Source organism: Dermacentor albipictus, chromosome 9 (genome assembly GCF_038994185.2).
Source record: "Dermacentor albipictus isolate Rhodes 1998 colony chromosome 9, USDA_Dalb.pri_finalv2, whole genome shotgun sequence".
Classification (NCBI taxonomy): Eukaryota; Metazoa; Arthropoda; class Arachnida; order Ixodida; family Ixodidae; genus Dermacentor; species Dermacentor albipictus.
Window position 1 is genome coordinate 25,769,500 of NC_091829.1, and position 18,676 is coordinate 25,788,175.

General features: G+C 44.3%; 1 protein-coding gene across 1 annotated transcript in view; it reads left to right on the forward strand.

Annotated features, from left to right (window-relative positions):
• nompA (no mechanoreceptor potential A) overlaps positions 1–18,676 on the forward strand; it is a 99,417-nt gene that overhangs the window by 20,293 nt on the left and 60,448 nt on the right. The window contains exon 2 of the mRNA XM_065431732.1: positions 11,214–11,301. Coding sequence (XP_065287804.1) covers positions 11,214–11,301 — 88 coding nt within the window. The remainder of the gene's footprint in view (positions 1–11,213; positions 11,302–18,676) is intronic.

The following is an 18,676-nucleotide window of genomic DNA, read 5'->3' on the forward strand; positions in this document are numbered from 1 at the left end:
GGCAATGTCGTTTCTCTCTCTCTCTCTCTCTCTCTCTTTGTTTGCTGATTAGAAAAATGTCAGAGAGAGTTTCAATATACAGAGAGAACAAATATCGAATCGACATCGTTACTATTCCTCCAGCTGTTTTCTTGCCTCCGACAAAGATGACGATGCTCATGCTTTCACAGTCAATAAAATAGCGAACAACGTTACACTAGATATAGTAAACAACTTTTTGAATTTGAATATACTCGTATCGTGAAGATTTTTGATAAAGGGAGGTCATTTATAGCTTGGTTTATTACAATTTCCGAAATATGTTGGAGGAAAACACGACAAAGGCGATGTATGTCTTTCTGCAGAAGTTCGGTAACCGCTAGGCAGAACTAGCGCTTCATTATAAGCCCAACGTCTTCATCATAAGCCGGAAAATCATTACGTAAATCCGTTTTTGCTGATGTAACCAAACAAAGCAAGCAACATGATTGTAATGCAAAAAATCGACTTGTCATTGCAACAGACACTACCAGGCAAGTTGATTGTTTCAATCACCAATGAGTGAAATGCTGAATGGTTCATTGTGTGGCTGCATCCATTATGACATATCACGTCTTCAGCTGTACCAATGAAAATATTAGCACTTCCTGCTTGCCGTAAACAAAGACCAATGGCGTTCGTTCCCTATTACCTTTCTCAGTCATGTGTCATACACAGTGGCACAGAAATGACTTTTTAACAAATAGTCATTACCGGCCTATATTTATGTACACTGCAGGAGGAAGGCCTCTCTCAGCGGCTTCCAATTACCTTTAGTCTTAAGCTAACAGATTTCAAGTCACGCTCTTAACAAATACTAATTGCCACTAAAGTACAAATTTTGCCATCAGAAAGCTAACTGTACTTGCGTAGGTCTGATTTGCCTCTTTGTTGTTAGCGTTTTTGTTTTAAGGCGCTACGAGATGAAGCATACCTTCGAGTAGCTGCATTGGGTTTTGCTTCCACAAATGCCCCACGTACTTGATAAAGTACGCTATCGCAACGTTTAAAAGAATAAAACGCAATTCATAAAACTCTCACAATGCGGTTCTGATGCAAGAAGGTCATTGGGTGCCCAAAATCAATATGATCTGTCGCGTAGATTTTTTTCCTTGGGCCTTATTGAATCAACACATCAGCACCCGGAGTACGTGTGAAAATGTAGTGACATTTTTACTTCTAACTACAGAATAAGCATGCTGTTGTTTTTAGTAGGTGATTTTGTTACCGTGAGGCCCTGCAGAAACGAACTCATTGTAGTTTTTGTCAGCGGTATGACGTCTTCGATCTATTCATGGACAAGCTTGGATCACCTTAGACAGGTAAATTAATATTTAAATGTTTTCGCGAATTTCACGGAATAGATTATTAGAAGAGAAAATGAAGGTTAAAGTTCCAGTGTTTTGAATTTCGGGCAGAAACACCAGCGCCGATATGTCATTGTGACGTCATGAATTTCAAAGCGCTGTCGAAGTCGATGATGTCACGGCTGGTTGGCGCGGGATCTTGACGGAAGGGGTTACCACTCATCTTTCGTGTTTGCGGCTTTTCTGACTTACCAGGTCTACCCCGCGTAAAGAGTAGCTGTTTTGGTGTTGTAGAAACTTAAGCTTAAATATTTTTCTTATTTATTGCCCTGTGAATGCACATGCGAAACGCTGCTGAACTGATTTGAAGGAAGTACAACTAGCTGCTGGAAGCCGAATACTGCGATTTAGGGCTTCGATTTTCTTTCCCAAAAATTGATCCATGTCAACAAGCGCGCGCACACACACACACACACACACACACACACACACACACACACACACACACACACACACACACACACACACACACACACACACACACACACACATGCGCACACACACACACACACACACACACACACACACACACACACACACACACACACACAAAAGCAAACAAACAAATGGCGGCAAGTTCACAAAGCCTTAAGTTCGTTACGGAAACTGACACCCTAATCCTGTAAATTGTATATGTGGGAGAGTCAAAAGCGGAGACATGTGTATTACGTATTAGGATGGCCAGATTGTTTGCTCCTGCCGCACAAAAGTGCTGTTCCCATGTTGGTGGCACATCCCAATTATGTTCGGTTTCGACGTTCTATATCATAGAGCTCACGCGTTATATATATATATATATATATATATATATATATATATATATATACATACATACACTGCCGAATTAGAAAGTCGTAAGCATGACGAGTCACAATTTTCTTAGATTTTCTCATTTCCGGCAACTTGTGAAAGCATTAAGATTTAAATAATAATGTAAAAAAGGGGACGGCAACAAATACCATATATCCAATTCAGTGTGTGCCAAGCAAAACAATTTCCCGAACAAGGCAGACAACAATCCAAGTCCGAAATGCACAGGAAGATATGGGGGCTTTAAACGGCTTTTGTAGTTGATGCCCTAACGAATACAAGCCTCCTTGCCGAAACATTGGCTCCAGTGACATTTTCTGTTCGGCCACTCCTATTTACTTCGTCGGTATAAGGATTGACGATTTCGGTTCATCCGGAAGACTTCGAATTTCGGGGTCCTCAATTATAATGACGTTACCGCGCGCTGAATACACTGCGAAAAAAAAAAGAAAGCAACTGAGAAACTTGAGGCGTTCGTCGTAACCACGAAGTGCTCGCGCAACTCGCTCATCAAGGTCAGTTTCCCTAAGAAGTGTTCAAAACGATTAGCCCTAAGTAATTTAGGAGCTGTAGCTAAGTCTACACTTTTTCAGCATGGGCACAATCTCCTTACCGCGCACACGCAGCCGGCGCCAAGCCGATGGAATGACGCACTCCGGACAACCCTCGATCGGGCGTCGAGTGCCATGCTTGACCTTGTAGACGCGGAGATAAGCATTGTGAAGGCATTAACAGTCTCCGAGAGGACTTGCTCTTATTGCTTTCATTTTAACATGTAATTCCGCCTTTCAACTGAACTTACTCGATAGAAATTGGGTATAAAATTGAGCCAGTTGCTTCAGGTTCTCAATCGCGGCAACTCAAAAGGGACGGCAACACACAGAAGAGTGAAGTATACACAGGACAATCCCTGAAATAATAGCTGTCTTTTTTTCTTTGTTTGTTTAGATTTAGAAGCATGGTAAGGTAGAACAGTTGTCCTGCGTGCTTATTTTATATGTGTTGCCGTCGCTTTCGCGTTGCCGTGATAATGACTCTCTAGCAACGTGGGGAACGTGTGTGATGAACAACGACGACGATAATATTAAAAACAACATTGCTGCTGCTGCAGGAAAACGTTACCGTGTAGCGAAACATTCCTCACGACTTTCACTATACCAGCGAGTCAGTCACAAGTACCACGCTATAAGATCGCGAACCGGAACATGAAGGCGGAACAGCCAGTAGTGTTGGACACGTATGAGCTGTTATTTTCCTACCATTTACCCCCCCTTCTCATCTCTCTCTCTCTCTCATTTGCCATAATGTCCCTGTGTGTTCTCCCACGTGAACTCAGGGCTCACTCTCTTCCTCATTCCATTCCCGCTTTCCCTTACACCCAGTGTGTAGGGCAGCAAACCGGACGCTCGTCTGGTTTATCTCCCTGCCTTTCTTCTCCTAGCTTTCTCTTCACTTCTCTCACCACAGGTGCTTGGCACTACCTTGGTGGCAAGATAGTGTCACGCATATGCTTTTGAAGAAATCGCTGAGCCCACAGCTTCCTGAAGAATAAATGCCCGAGACGGAACCGTCTTTGTAAATACTGTACTGGACCTACTTACTTATACCAGTATCCACTGCGAACGCTGAAAGGTGCTCTCGATGGTACCGCAAATCGAAAAGTGCCAGCCACAATGACCGATCCCAACATTGGTAAATATGCACGTGTAGCAGGTTATAGCAAATTGTAACGGCGTTAACTCCTTCTGCACGTGCAAATGTTGACTGTGAATAACGTTCCCTCGGCTTATTGTCTTTTCGTGCTATTTTCTTTCTTTTTTTTCTGAAAAGTTCTTTTTAGCACACAGGGAAACCTAAAAGGTGAGTAATTCTAGAAAGGCCAGAAAACTCTTAATTTCACATTACAGACCCCTTAAAAGAATGCGCGAAGCAAATAGACAAGATTGATTCAGATTTTGCACGAAAATAAATTCAGAAAACGGAGAACCCTCAGTATAACATTCGGTCATATTGGATCGTCCCGTCTGGTACATTTGATTTCACAATGCTCCGATATCTCATGCTATTGTCGATTGGCAGAGTTGTACAGTTATTGCGCCACAAAAAGAAGAAAGAAAGAAAAATCTATTATCGGAAAGTTAGTTTAAATAAATTTATGATCTGTATGACGATTCTTGAGATTAACGCTTTTTTTCTTTTAAATGGAAGAAACGTGACCAGAATCGGCTCGCTGGCGGCCAAGAAATATGATTACTCTTTTGGGTTGGCTTAGAGTACGGTGGGTTGCGAATAGTAATTTGCTTGAGAGAATTCGAATAAGAATCGAGTAGTGCCAAAGAGAACCGAATAGAATGCTTTTCGAACAGCTTTCGAATAATTAACGGGCCGTTTGCACAACTGATGTAAAACGATGTTCAACCTCCCTTGCTCTACTTCTCTCTAGAGTTATCATGGGTGGGTGGACGGATGCTATGAGCGTCACCTTTAAGAAGCGGCGCTGGGTTACGCCACCAATCTCTTTTTATTAGTTTTCCTAATGTCCTTCCTCTCTGTAGGAAAAAAAAAATGCGCACGAAAAATTCCCAGCATCAAACTTTCTGACCCACCATTGGGAACTTTGTTTTTGTACGCCTCCGTTGTTTCGGGTCCCCCTATATTACCATACATGCTCCAGTAGCGCCATCAGCTGGCGTGTTTAAGCAAAGCGGCGGCAAGGAGCACCGGACATTGCCTCCGGCATGCCACCTGAGCTCGGAGGCTTCGAAAAAGTGGCGCCGTGTTTAGAAAAAGCCGCCAGATGACGCTACCTTCGCGCATTGCGGTCATAGCAGGTGAGAGCGTCGGGTTGCTTTTCCAGAGTTCGCGGTGCCATGACAGAAGTCATCGACGCAATACCGCAACAATTTTGCCCAGCGTTATGCGATCCCATGAGGCGTCTCCCCGTGCACACAGAACCACTAATAAATCTCCACGAATGCTATATCCGCATACACGGAAAATGTTTAATCGTCTCCGTGTTATCACAGTCGCTGCTCGCTCTGTACGGTGTGCAGCTCAGAGTCACGCAGAACTCCACGAACAACTGCCCCGGTCCGTTCCCCTGGAGACCCCTCGTACTCATGCTAGTGTGTTCCGTCTTCGAAGGTATATGTTATACTCGTCGAGTAATTAAAAAACAAAAACAAAAAAATGGTAACGTTTAATTTTAAAGGGGCGTTGACATGATATTTTAAAGAAATATTATTACGCTTTTTTTTTTCATTAAATAAATGTCCTCGACGTCTAAACCAGAGAGCCTAACCGAAACGTTTCTGCTCCGGCTTCCGTTCCGGTTCAGCAATCACGGTTCAGTTCTCGTTCAACTCTGGATCGAAAAAATAATGGTTCAAACCGGTTTGAAATGGTTCTTTTGCATGACCAACGAAAAATACAGTGAAACAGCATGAGCTTATTTTATACAAAACCTCCACGGTGCTCCTGAGCTGCACAGAAAGACCAGTAACTAGTACAAGTGCTCACCCATAGGCCACCCACAGATGCAAAGCTATGCGGATCCAACGCAAATGTTGGAATATCGGGGATCAGTGAAGCTTTCGTGAAGTGGCTCAATAAATGATACAAATAAAATGTGATGCGCACATTTATGCTCAGCGTTGACTCAGCGATGTCACAAGGATTAAGGTGATGTATGTCGAGGAAAGAGTGGTGATGAGAGGTATAATAACAGATAAGTACGACACATCCGTATGTTGATACATCAAATATTCTATAGCCCTTGGGTCAAGGTGACCCATATCCATTCTATTGCAATGGCGAAGGGGTCCATGCATAATGGCATAAACAGAATGGGCCAAGAATGGGTAGCCTAAATATACAAAATTTTTGAAAATTAAGGAAACTCTTGAAGATCATTAAGATGACTGTGAGCTTTAGAGATACCTATGAGCCGGCATTATGCTAACATGATTTATGTCGTGATTTGATTTATAGTTCTGTTACGCAGAACACGGCTGTGCTCGTTATCACAACTTTACTAGTCGAAATTCTCTGAAATATAAGTCAGAGCATATTCAGTAGCCGAGGAAAGGCGTACGATATATATAGGAACTAAAATAAATTCAAAGAAGCCGTTGAATAACATGCCTTCTATAAAAATATATTTGTGCTTTACATATTCATTGGAGCTAAAATTATCAGTACAACATGTTGTCATAATTTATTGCTTTATTAAATAGAATACAGGGGGGGGGGGTGCTAACTGGCACTATTTTTTCGGCCAACATTCAGTATTACAGGGGCCGGTTTAATCTGGGATATAGAGCACCAAAGGGGTACGATACATGTGGAAAAAGCACTGATGCCGCATTCTGATTTGCGATACTGGCACAGTCAGCACCAGAAGTCACATTATACCAAGAGGAAGAATGTGATTCTGAATAACTATGTTGAAAAGCAAAGACATAGAGCAAAGCTACATTGGAAAACCCATTGGTCATGGCGGTCCAGCCACACCTAAAGGTAGCTTGTTGGAGGTGCAACACCGAATAACTTAACTGACAAAAATGTAAGAGTAGGGTTGCAGATCAATATGTAGCCCACAAAGGCAATGCCTAATAGCGTGGCAAAGGAACAAGATTTTATGATCGCCAGGCAGCCTCTAGAGTCTGTGCAGGAGTAGGTTTACGTAGTTCAATGGCTCACAGAGAACCCAGATCATGAGAAGGAAATTTAGAGAAGACTAATAATTCATTGGAGCGCACACGGCAGCAATTACCAAATTCTGACTGGGTACCTACAACTGTTGTTGAAAAGAAAATGTAAAATTATTGCATTCTACAGGTGCTAACATACGGGGCGGAAACTTGGAGGTTAGCAAAGATGCTCGAAAACAAGTTAAGGACCGCGCAAAGAGCGATGGGACGAAAAATTTTAGGCGTAATGCGAAGAGACAGGAAGAGAGCGGTGGGTCATAGAGCAAACGGGGATAGCCGATATTCTAGTTTACATTAAGAGAGTAAAAAATGGAGCTGCTCAGGCCATGTAATACGTAGTGCAGATGACCGGTGGACCACTAGAGTTACAGAATGGGTGCTAAGGGAAGAGAAGCGCAGTCGAGGATGGCAGAAAATTATGCGGGGTGATGAAATGAGGAAGTTTGCAGGCGCAAGTTGGAATGAGCTAGCGCAAGACGGGGGTAATTGGAGCTCGCTGGGAAAGGCCTTCGTTCAGCAGTGGACACAAAAATAGGATGATGATAACGACAATCGGACAACATGCCAATGTCTACTACCTGGTCTAGGGGTACACATTCTTTCGCCAGCACCGATGCAAGATTATTAGTAGGCTACCCTCAACCATCCATCCCGCAAGTTTCTATCAATGGGTAAGGCCACCTAAGGAGTCACAGCACAGGTGAAAAATTTTAGACTTTCTTATAGAATACCTTTGGTGGACGTCTTGGGCCATGAAATATTAACGTGCCCTGTCTCAGTTCCTCTTCCATCTCCCCTTCTTTCCTAACAGTGGCCACATATATGGAAGGGAGGTCGAACATACAAATAAACATTGTCAACAACCAAAAACAGACAACTAAAGCTTCGCCTTAAATATCACGGAATCGCACCTCAAAAACAATACGTCATTTTATTACATCTGCTTCAGTTTAACAAACTACTGTGATCGAGCTACCAACCTGCAATGAAGCGCTTGTAAACGATAAGCATTTTGCGGTCGCTAATTTCAAACCTTCAAAAGTGCATTACTGACATGCCTGTCTGACGACGCGAGAAGTTGAAAACCGTAATAACGGTGCCACCACTTCTGTAATCATAGGAGACTCATGTGCATTTGATTTCATTTGTGAAGATTTTGGATAACATTTGAAGTAAGATACTGGAGCTAAACGTGCACAGCACCTGAAAGAGGCTCCTGCACCTTATGTGTACAATTGTATATCGCGTAGTATGAATTCATACAGGATATATTAAAATGAGGGAGCGTAGTTGTACCACAAGTGCAGGAAATGCATAAATGACCAAACCGAACCGAAAACCGTTATTTTATCTTTTCGGATTTGCTCCAGAAAAAAAAAAGAAAGAATTGAACGTAACGTTCCGGTTCAGTTACGGTTCCTGTAAAAATTAGTCTACTGCTGCTTTCGGTACAGTTACACTTCGATACCCTGCTCCAAATCCAAATAAATATAGTGACATGCCTTAGAGCGCCGCAAATAATTTAATGTAATCGCTTTTCCAAGCCAGTTTTGCTTTCGTTTGCCAGGAGGATACTGTGTCGTGGAATCACGACACAGTACGTGGACACGCGGGAAGTGGACACTGCGACGTTTTGACATTGATCCATCTGGTCAAAGATGTAACGTTCTGAAACAGAAGAACAGCTCTGAGGAAACGGAAGACAAACGAGGTACTCGGACAGAACTGGCGCTCACAGAAAACTCACTGGCTGTCGCGTGTGTATTGCCCCCGTTTATTCTAGCCATTTTTTCTTAGTTTTCTGCTGTCCTGCTCTGTCAGTGCTGCTCCTTTAATTAACATTGTAGAAATAGCCAATAAATTCTGTCCGTAGGCTGCAAATTTTAGCATTTGTTCTTTTGTTCTTGCCCCTCGTCATTATGCGGCGCGAAGCCGAGCCAATTCAGGGCAAACACTCAAGACAACCCACAAAGAAGAGACGAGACAAGCACTGGTGCTGTGCTTCTTTGTGGGTTGTCTTGGCTGTTTGCACTCAATTTTTCGCCTTCAAAATTCCTGGAGACCGTTTTCAGCAAGGGCGGTCACTACGATTATAATGCATCTAACCGTAGCTGTGTGTTAAATATAGGCCAACAGCAACACAATGTACCTTTGGCTAAATTTGTTATAAGTAGTATATACCAATGAAGCAATCTTGACAAAACCACAGGATTAGCAATCGTATAGTTTTCTTGTTGGTGGCTATAAAAGGCACCTAAGCAGACGACGTGTGCACCTGGTGGCTGTCGCTATGACGCAAATGCCAGCACGCCGTCTCCGAGATCTTTTTCAGCGCGCCGAGGGCAACCGCAGGCGCCTGTATAACTTGGAGGTCATACCGAGGAGGTGCACTTTCTAAGTCATGCGTCACTTCCGGTGTGCGGTGATGGCGTTTTTTTTTTTTCAGCTGCGTTACCAGAAACGGCTATTGTTGGTTGCTTTTCCTGACATTTCTACTGGTATTTTAAACGCCAGATTTTGCACGGAGGCTCTTCTGCACCCAAAGTATATAAACCAGGCTTTCTACGCGTTCCAATATTTCATAGCAGTTGGCCTTCCCTTACAATTTAGACAATCTGCAGACGTCTATAGACTGTCTATAGACTTTCTATAAATATTTTTGTAAGGGTTGGATAGGTTGGCTGAAGGATCACTGCGGTCAGGCACGAAGAGGGATTTTCGTAGTGATGCCACTAAGGGACATACAAAACAGTAAAGAAAGATAAAGAAATGTATAAGAACTCACTAAACATGTGGCTTTTCTAAATTAATTTATTCTATCACAAGCCGCAGTGCTGAAACCTTTTGGTGAATTCAGTGTACAGAAGTTTATTTTCTCGTAGATGCTGTAGCTTCAGCAGTGTTCGTAATCGCGTGTTAATTATTTAAGCAAACAGTGATTAAGTAATGCTCTGAAATTTTTGTTTTAATAAGCAATTGCGGCTACTGTTAAAGACAGCTGCTGCCACACTTAATTCTTACGCATGGATGTATCCCTGGATGACCGCTGCCCTCTATAAACGGCTTATAACCCTCTATAGTCATCTGTCGAAGATGCTTATGACTGTTAAATTGTATTCATTTTCAACATAACCTTCAGATTGTCTGGAACACGAACAGCTATAATGATTACAGTTACAACTGCATTGACGCCGTTGGTCTGCAGCATTCATTAACAAATAAATACATTCGTAAGCGAAATACAAATTCCATTACAACAGAAACGCAGGAGTCAAAGTTAGCGTGTCTTTATGTCACCTTCTTTTGCGACATGTGCTGCTCCACTGTGGCAGGTAAAAAAGCTCAAGTCACTATTCTGGATATGATAATGCCCCAGCGAAAACGGTTCTGTTTTAGAACTCAGCTGGCTTTGAGCGATGTGTAATAAGTTTTGGGATGCGTATAGGTACCAATCCATTTTTCTTGGAACACCAGTGCCATCACCTCTCCTGGCTGTATCAAGGAATGACGCTGCCCTTTTTAAGTTATATCATCTATGTACGAGCATCAGCGTCGCTACCTCGCTATTTTCCAATTCAAACATATAAATATCAACGCATAGTTAATGGGGTCGGCTTGAAACGTCTGTGGCTCGACTGTATACGGCTATTGACCGTTGCCACAGAGAGATGACGTGACACGTATACCTACGGCAGCCACACGGATTCAGAACGAGTGTTGCACGGGCAGGCTTCAGCGTACACAAAAGTCGAAACTCAGCGACCGGGTGTGGGCGCAGTGGAACAATATATCGAACAGTAGATTGGCGTGCGCACGACACAAAAGGCGTGCCACCGTATGAAAAAAAAATAATAATAATAAAGCCGTCAGCCGCTGAACCGTGGCCGCAGGGACAGTCGGTCCATCGAAGCTTCCCGGAAAGATCCGGGAAGAGCGGTGCGACCTGGCCACCGGAAGTCCCACATTTGAATGCCGCCGGCCGCCGAGCGGGTCGCCATTGGCCCAGCGGGCAGCGTCCCGTGACGTCAGAGAGCGCGCTTTCCGCAACGGGCCAATGGCCAGGCCGGAAGTCCAGACTCTGCCGCGAGCGAGCCACCGTGCGCGCGCGCGCGGTCGTCTTCCTACGGCGGGCCAAGTAGGGACGACGGTGCATGCGTGGTGCTGATGGTCGCTGAGCACTTTCCGTTGCTGTGTAAACCGCCGACTCACTGACTTGACTCGATGTCTGTGCCGTTGTTGGTGTGCCCCGTGGCGGGCTGATGTGAACAGCCCGGTGCCGGGGATGACGGACGCTTTTTGCTCGTAGACGGTGCTTCGGCCCAAGATGGTCTATAGCTGGTCCACCATGGTGCCCCTGGTCTCCTTTCTCGCGGCGCTAAGGATTTTGACCGAAGGTGAGTGCGGCGGGCAGTTTTTATCTTCGCTTCCTCCTTTTATGAGCGGATTGCTGTTAATACCATAGATGTGCTACCCCTATTGAAATATTCGTATGCCCCATAACTCCCGTAATCGATAATCCGATAGGAAACATAGGATTCTATGGAAAAACACGTTTTCCCCATATGCCATATGATGTTATTGGATGCAGGAGTTATGGGGAATACGGTTAATATTTTTTTTTAGTATGGAACATTCGATGCGCCCAACTGCGCTATAACTCTCGGTATGACCACGTAATCAGTAGGTTCGGATGTCTTCTAGGCAACAAATTCCCTGCTGACGATCTGAGAGAGCTTGTATTTGTTCGGCTCTGGGCAAACTACGATCGCCGCTGACATCCCCTAGTAAGGTAACGTTCATTCGCTGGCAGTAAGCCAAGGTATTTTATATACGTTAGAAAAGCGGAAGAATGTCTTGCAGGGAGAATTCTGTGGTCAATGTTACAAACCAGAAGGCTCAATCATTGTTTCCTAAAGCTCTTGTTTACGCTTGCGCGCTCGAAGAGTTTCACGAATTGCTCTTGTGGAACGCTAAGGCTGAAACTGAGTACAAGTAGATGAACGCAGTGCTTGAATAGTGTCACGACATACATTTACAACTGCAGTTCGCTTAACGTGCCGCTACAAGAGCCGGAACAATAATGGAGTTTAGTTAAAGAATTACCGCAGTTTGCGCTAGCGCCCAGTCAACCTGTCTGTCAACGTTACGATGTAACGTGACGTTGAATGAGTCGAGAGTTTTGGTTGGACAGGTCCTGCTGCGCGTAGGTGACTGAACTGAGCATTAACCACCGCTCTCGGAATAAGACATAGGTTCCTATAGATCTTTTCGGTTAGAACAGAAAAATGAACCATGCTGGGAGTTAATGTTCTACTAAGAAAAACGCGTTAGTCCTTTAGTGCCTTTCGTTCCAGATGCGCGTCAATCAGAAGAACATCTCTTCAGTTAACTGAAAGAGGTGGAATAAGAACAATTAGTCGCCATTGCCAGGTCATAACATCGGCGAACACAAGCGCTGCCAGACAAAAAAATAAAATAAAGTAAACAAGAAGAAGAAGCAAGCGAAATTCACAGGAAATATTTTAATCGGGTACAAGACGACCTACGATGACCATCAGCAGCGCGCAAACAAAGGAAGCTCATCCTGGAGCCAACGTTTCGACAAGTGGAGTTGTCCTAGTTAGGGCAAAGTCAATTTTACGCCCGCAGTTCATTGCCTTCAAGTCTTTGCCCTAACGAAGACAAGTGCCCTTGTCGAAACCTTGGCTCGAAGCTGACGCTTTATCTCTTGTTCGGTCGTTGCCGGTTACTTCAGGTCACCTTCTTCATGCGACCCTTTTGTATTGTTTTATTTATGACGATATGATGCGACATAGTATAACAATGCCTCCTCCCATCTTTCATCTCCCCCATCCCGCTCCCATGTGTAGGGTAGCAAACCGGTTAAGCGAAACTGGTTAACCTCCCTGCCTTCCTTCTCCACTTTTTTCCTTCCTTCCTTTTTCCTTCCGTTGGAGCAGCCACTTTCCTGGATATCAGTAAGCCTTGTATTGGCTGCGCTTAAAATATAACCCCGCCTAATAAAAGCAGACATACCGTCAAAATGTTACAAGATTAACGCAAAGTGCGTTCTTCTGTTTTTGTGGGGAGGGGGATATAATTCTAGGGTTTTACGTGCCAAAACCACGATATGATTATGAAGCACGCCGTATTGGGAAACTTCAGATTAATTCTGTCCAACTGTGGTTCTTTAAGGGGAACCCAATGCACAGTACATGAGTGTTCTTGCATTTCGCCTCCATCGAAATGCGGCCACCGTGGCCAGGATTCGAGCACACAACCTCGGGCTTAGCAGAACAATGCCAAAGCTACTACGCCACCGCAGAAGTTTTTTTTTTTGTTTAATGCGACAGCATTACATGCCCCATTGAACTGAAATTCGTCGTAGTCGCCGTGACGGAAAGATATCAAAAATGGCTGACAGACTACCAAAAATGGCTGACAGAAATGGTGCCAAAAATGGCCTACGGCGGAAAGAGGAAGAACTCCTAAAACAATGTTCGGATTGACGCCAAATTTGTGAGGGACATTTCTGTAAACAAAATAAATTAGTGCCTTTGAAAAGAAAATGAGGTACATCGCGGTATGAGTCGGAATCGAACCCGAGCCTCTGGGGTGCGAGACGAGCACGCATTCGCCGACACCAAGGCGGCTCCACGGTTCTGGCTGACCAAAGGTGTGCCTAGTATATACGTCATTGAACACGTGACGTCGGAGCCGTCTGGTTGGCTAAACGACGTGTGGCGTAGTACGCGCGTCATTGGGCACGTGATATCGCTGCCAACGGGGAAGAGGTGGCGCTAGGTCACGAGTGCATAAACTGAGCGCTTTCATGACGTTCCAAGGTATACAAACGGTATAAATATTTCGCACTGCCACACGTAAGCAGTCTTAAATGTCGCTGCCAAATCTTTTTTTCCCCCGGAAATGACGTTTAATGAATAAGAACAGTAAAATCTAAAAACGTCGAAATTGAACTGAAATGATCTCAGTATGCAAGTTAGGGGTGCTTGGCGACGAGAAAAATCATGCAATTCAAATCGGCACCTCAGTTCGGTCACGGTCAGACGCCTGCTCGTTAAAGAAGGGTTCCGTTCTTTTTTGTTTTTTTTCCGACCTAGGTGCATAACCTGTTGCTATCTTTTGTGCCGTCTCTGAAGGCGCTGCTGCGATACTTGAAAGACGCGGGACTTTCTGACAAATTGTGACAGTACATTGTGTGGCGCAGGACTGTACGGTGACGCTGCGTAAGACTAGGAATGCCTTTGCGGGTTGCGTGACAGTGCCCATAGAAATAGTTCGTGTGTACGTGCGTGTGTGTGCTTAGGTTTTTTTTCCTTTTTTTATCCTTCTTTCTTTCTCACCTATTGCATCCCCTTTCCCCTCCCCCAGTACAGGGTAGCCAACCGGAGATAATCTCTAGTTAACCCCCCTGTCTTTCCTTTGCCTTTCTCTCTCTCTCTCTCTCTTGTGCCGTCTCAGTTCCTGGTACACTCCCTTCCTTCTCTATTCCCTCAGCACCGCTGTTATGGCCGATGCCACGATGTGCATACATGTATAAGTTTAATATGTAAAACTGTGACCAATGAGAACATGGAATTCGTTTTCAGGTAACGCTTCCTGAGTACGTGCGGATTAGAAGTTGACGTGTAATCCCGTATCATACATTTCACCTGCCGAATCTAACGTCTGTTGGAAGATTTCCATGTTTGGCAGAAATGACGAGCGGAATTCCTCCTGAAAGGAATTGCGGCGTTCCCCTGCCGTGTTACTTTACTCACGGGTATGCACTCCTTGACGTAACAGAGGCCTGGAAAGTAGCAGGAGAGAGCGAGCGATCTTTTATGCGACATTGTGGGCTCCGTTCTATATAAAAAATAATAAATAAAATAACAATAAAATTTGACTAGCAAATTCACGACAGCATGATCTGCCCCTTTCCGTCACGGTGTCTTCACATGGAGACGCAAGGTACGTTTGAATGATCGGACGACATAAGCTAAAACTTGAACGTTGTCGCTGAATGTAAACGTTGCCTACTGCTAGCGATAAACAATACCACAAGTTACTCTAGTACAAGAGTAATGCAAAACACAGCTAGTATAGGATGCACACTGTTCAGTTCGACGAGAAGTGTGACGAGTTGCTCTGTATCACCGCACTTAACTCGTGCTCTTCCTTGCATCAGAAGGTCCTCAATCCGACAATCAATGGTACATTTAATAGTAATAAGAGTTTCAGTTCTTTTCATGCTATAGCGCGTCACCTATATAAGGTAAACATTCGTAAGGAATTATTTTTGCAATCATGAAGGCTGGACTGAAGTGAACTAAATATTCATACTACAGGCCCAAACGCTTTTCTTCAAAGTCTGCATCGTGCTTTCAGAAAATATGCTCAGATTTGCAACCTTACGAACACTAAACCATAATTCGTGACCAAGAGAGAGAGAGAGAGCAAGGACAGGTAAGGCAGAGAGGTCAACCAGACGAGCACCCGGTTTGCTACCCTACACTGGCAGTGGGGGAAAGGGGAATAGAAAGAGGAAAAAAGGAGAGAGTAAGCACTGAGTGCGTGTGGGAGGATGCACAGGGACCGAAAGGACGAGAGATATTGTGATTAAAAAAAGTCTCGCATGCACATTTTAGATCCATGCTGGCGTGTTACAGAACATGATGGCTGTCTCGCTCACTGCACCGTTTTCTATAGTAATAGGGCGACCTGCGACAACACCAACAATAGTTTTTTCTAAAGCGGGGGGGGGGGGGGGGGGGGTTAGCTCTTTTTGCTAACCCTTTCTTTCGACACTTCGGTGTTTGCGTTATTTCCACGTCATGAAGGCTATTAAGCGTCAATAGAGAGAGGGGGAAGAGAGAGATGAAAGGCAGGGACGTCAACCAGAACGGAAGACCCGGCTTGTTACCCTACACTGGGGAAAGGGGAAGGTAGAAAGATAAGAAGAAAGTAAGGATAGATACAAGAGGTTTCCTTTCGCAGTGACCAATATGATACACTTCACTGCACAACGCCAAACGAAGTTTCGTTCTCCCGATTTCTATATTATGTTCTATCGCAGTCGTAAACAGCCTTTGGGAATGAAGAACGGTCGATAAATTCAGCTTTTCGGGACAAGCAGCTCAAGGTCATATTACCTTTTGGACGTTGAAGCAATAATTTTTCTTTGTTATGTTTTTTTTTGCCTTTTTTCGTCATCACTGTGAACTCCACTGCCAAGATGACGGTCTGCGCTTGCAGTGATCTGATATACAAAAAAAAAATCAATCCGGCATAAAAGAAATATGGGGTTTTATGTGCCAAAACCACGATCTGATTATGAGGCACGCTGTAGTGTGGAACTACAGATTAATTCTGACCAGCTGGGGTTCTTTAACGTGCACCAAAATCTAAGTGCACGGGCATTTTTGCATTTCGCCCCCATCGAAATGCGGCCGCCGTGGCTGGGAACCAAGAATACCCTTCTTGTCATCTAAACTCTAAATATATCGTACGCTTTCGAAATTCTAATCGCCGTACTACAGTATTGCTTGCATGTTAAAAACATAATTGATGGCGTTCGTTTCGAGTGACTCTTTAGTAGTTTTTAGAGGGAGCGAACATGTCAGGATTGTATGCTTTCAAGGATTTCTTTCGGAAGCCTATGTTTCAAATCAAATCAGCTTTATTGTCGAGATCACCCGGTTTCTCTACTAGGGCTAAAACCTGCTGTCGACAGCCTAAAATGCGCCATGGTTGCATTTGTTACTGACACATTCAATGTGCTTTATCGACTTGTGTACAAAGACAAACATTTACAACGTGCTGTTATCGTATCTTTTTCTCTTTTTTTTTGTGACGCTTTTGTTTTATGTTCGCTGTACAAGGGCCACGTTTGCGTAAATACCCTATTTTAAATGTGAAAGCCTTATGTAGCTCATGGGTCGAAAAATCAGGTGTCCGGCATTATCGAAACACTGACCGTCCGGTGTTATGGCACCAAAATTCAATGGCACAAAAGTCGATGGTAGCGCCATTGGTGACCGAACCACGACGTTTGGTGCTAATGAAGGCGAACATAATTATGACACCGTTAATTAGGATATAGTTAATTAAGGCATTCATACCCACGACATTTGACGTTAATAATGGAGACGTTAATTACGGTACTTAATTAAGATTGTATTAACTGATGCATTCGAACCCCCGACCTTTGGTGGGATTCGAACCAAATACCTATGGCGTTAATTAGGGTAAAGTTAATTAAGGCACAGTTAACTAAGGCACTCGAACCCACGATCCTTTGTGGGACAAAACAAGTAATAGGAAGTAACAAGGGCATCGGAATGAGAATGTCACGTAATTAATGTCTTGTGAGCGTGGAGGCTTTCGCCTTCATCCTCTGTAGTGGATGCTAAAGTGACTAATTTTTTTCAAACTTCTGTATGATCTAATGTTATAGTGTTTTAATCATTTAACGATTTATTGTTTGCGGTGAGGACAAAATAGTCGCGAAAGGTCTGCGGATCCCAAGCGCTCTGGAAGTCGGTTCAGGTGAGGCTTTCAACGGCGTTCGCGAAAAACGCTGTTCCTGCTTTCCGCCCATTTGCAAGTGGACGCCACAGTACACAGTCGGACAATTTTTACTGGGAATCGCCTCGCTCAGCATAAACTTGTCGCGCTCGATCATGCACGTGCTATACTTGGTGACGAAAGTGGGACGAGTGCGACGGCACGAAGATGGTCGATCGATGACGACGCAAAGACAATGGGACAATGACACTGGAACGACTACGACAAAATGGCGATGATTGGTACGACCGCAACGGCATCACAACGCATGTCTGGCAACCATGGCATGACGACCCTGGAGTGACAAAATGGCGTGAGGACAACGCGATTAAAAAAAAATTGAACTATGGGGTTTTACGTGCCAAAACGACTTTCTGATTATGAGGCACGTCGTAGTGGAGGACTCCGTAAATTTCGAACACCTGGGGTTCTTTAACGTGCACCTAAATCTAAGTACACGGGTGTTTTTCGCATTTCGACCCCCATCGAATTGCGGCCGCCGTGGCCGGGATTCGATCCCGCTACCTCGTGCTCAGCAGCCCAACACCATAGCCACTGAGCAACCACGGCGGGTTTACAACAACGTGATGGCGATGCTGGAATTATGCCGATGATATGACGGCGACGGCATCAGAACCGTGTGATGAAAGGAATGACGGAGCTGGAATGACGACGATGCCACAATGACATTAGGATGACGATGCTTGATGATGGAAATTGTGTGAAGATAATAGCATGACCACGACGGTCTGATGACAGACATTACGACAGTGGAATCACTGTGCAAACAAAATAGCTACGAATAAACGACCATGATGGCGACTCTGTTGTGACGACGCCATGATGAAAATGGCATGACGAAGATAGAAAGGCGACTACACAATGTCGATGACGGCTCGAGGATGGCGGCGTGATGACAAGGATGCGACAAAGCAGTGACAGCGACAAAGTGAAAATTGCAGAATAATGACGATGACAGGGCAACGAAGGACGATCATATAAAAGAGATAAAATTGCGACGATGAAATGGCGACTTCGACGCGTCAACAACGGCGTGTTGTAGTTGAAGCTCATCTCCGCAGTTAGATGCCTCACCCGGCACCGCGGACCGCCGTAATTCGTATTATATCCGGCAATGTGTCGGAACGGAACGAAACAAAAAAACGAAAGGAAAAGGAGATTTTTGACCCGAACGAAAACGTA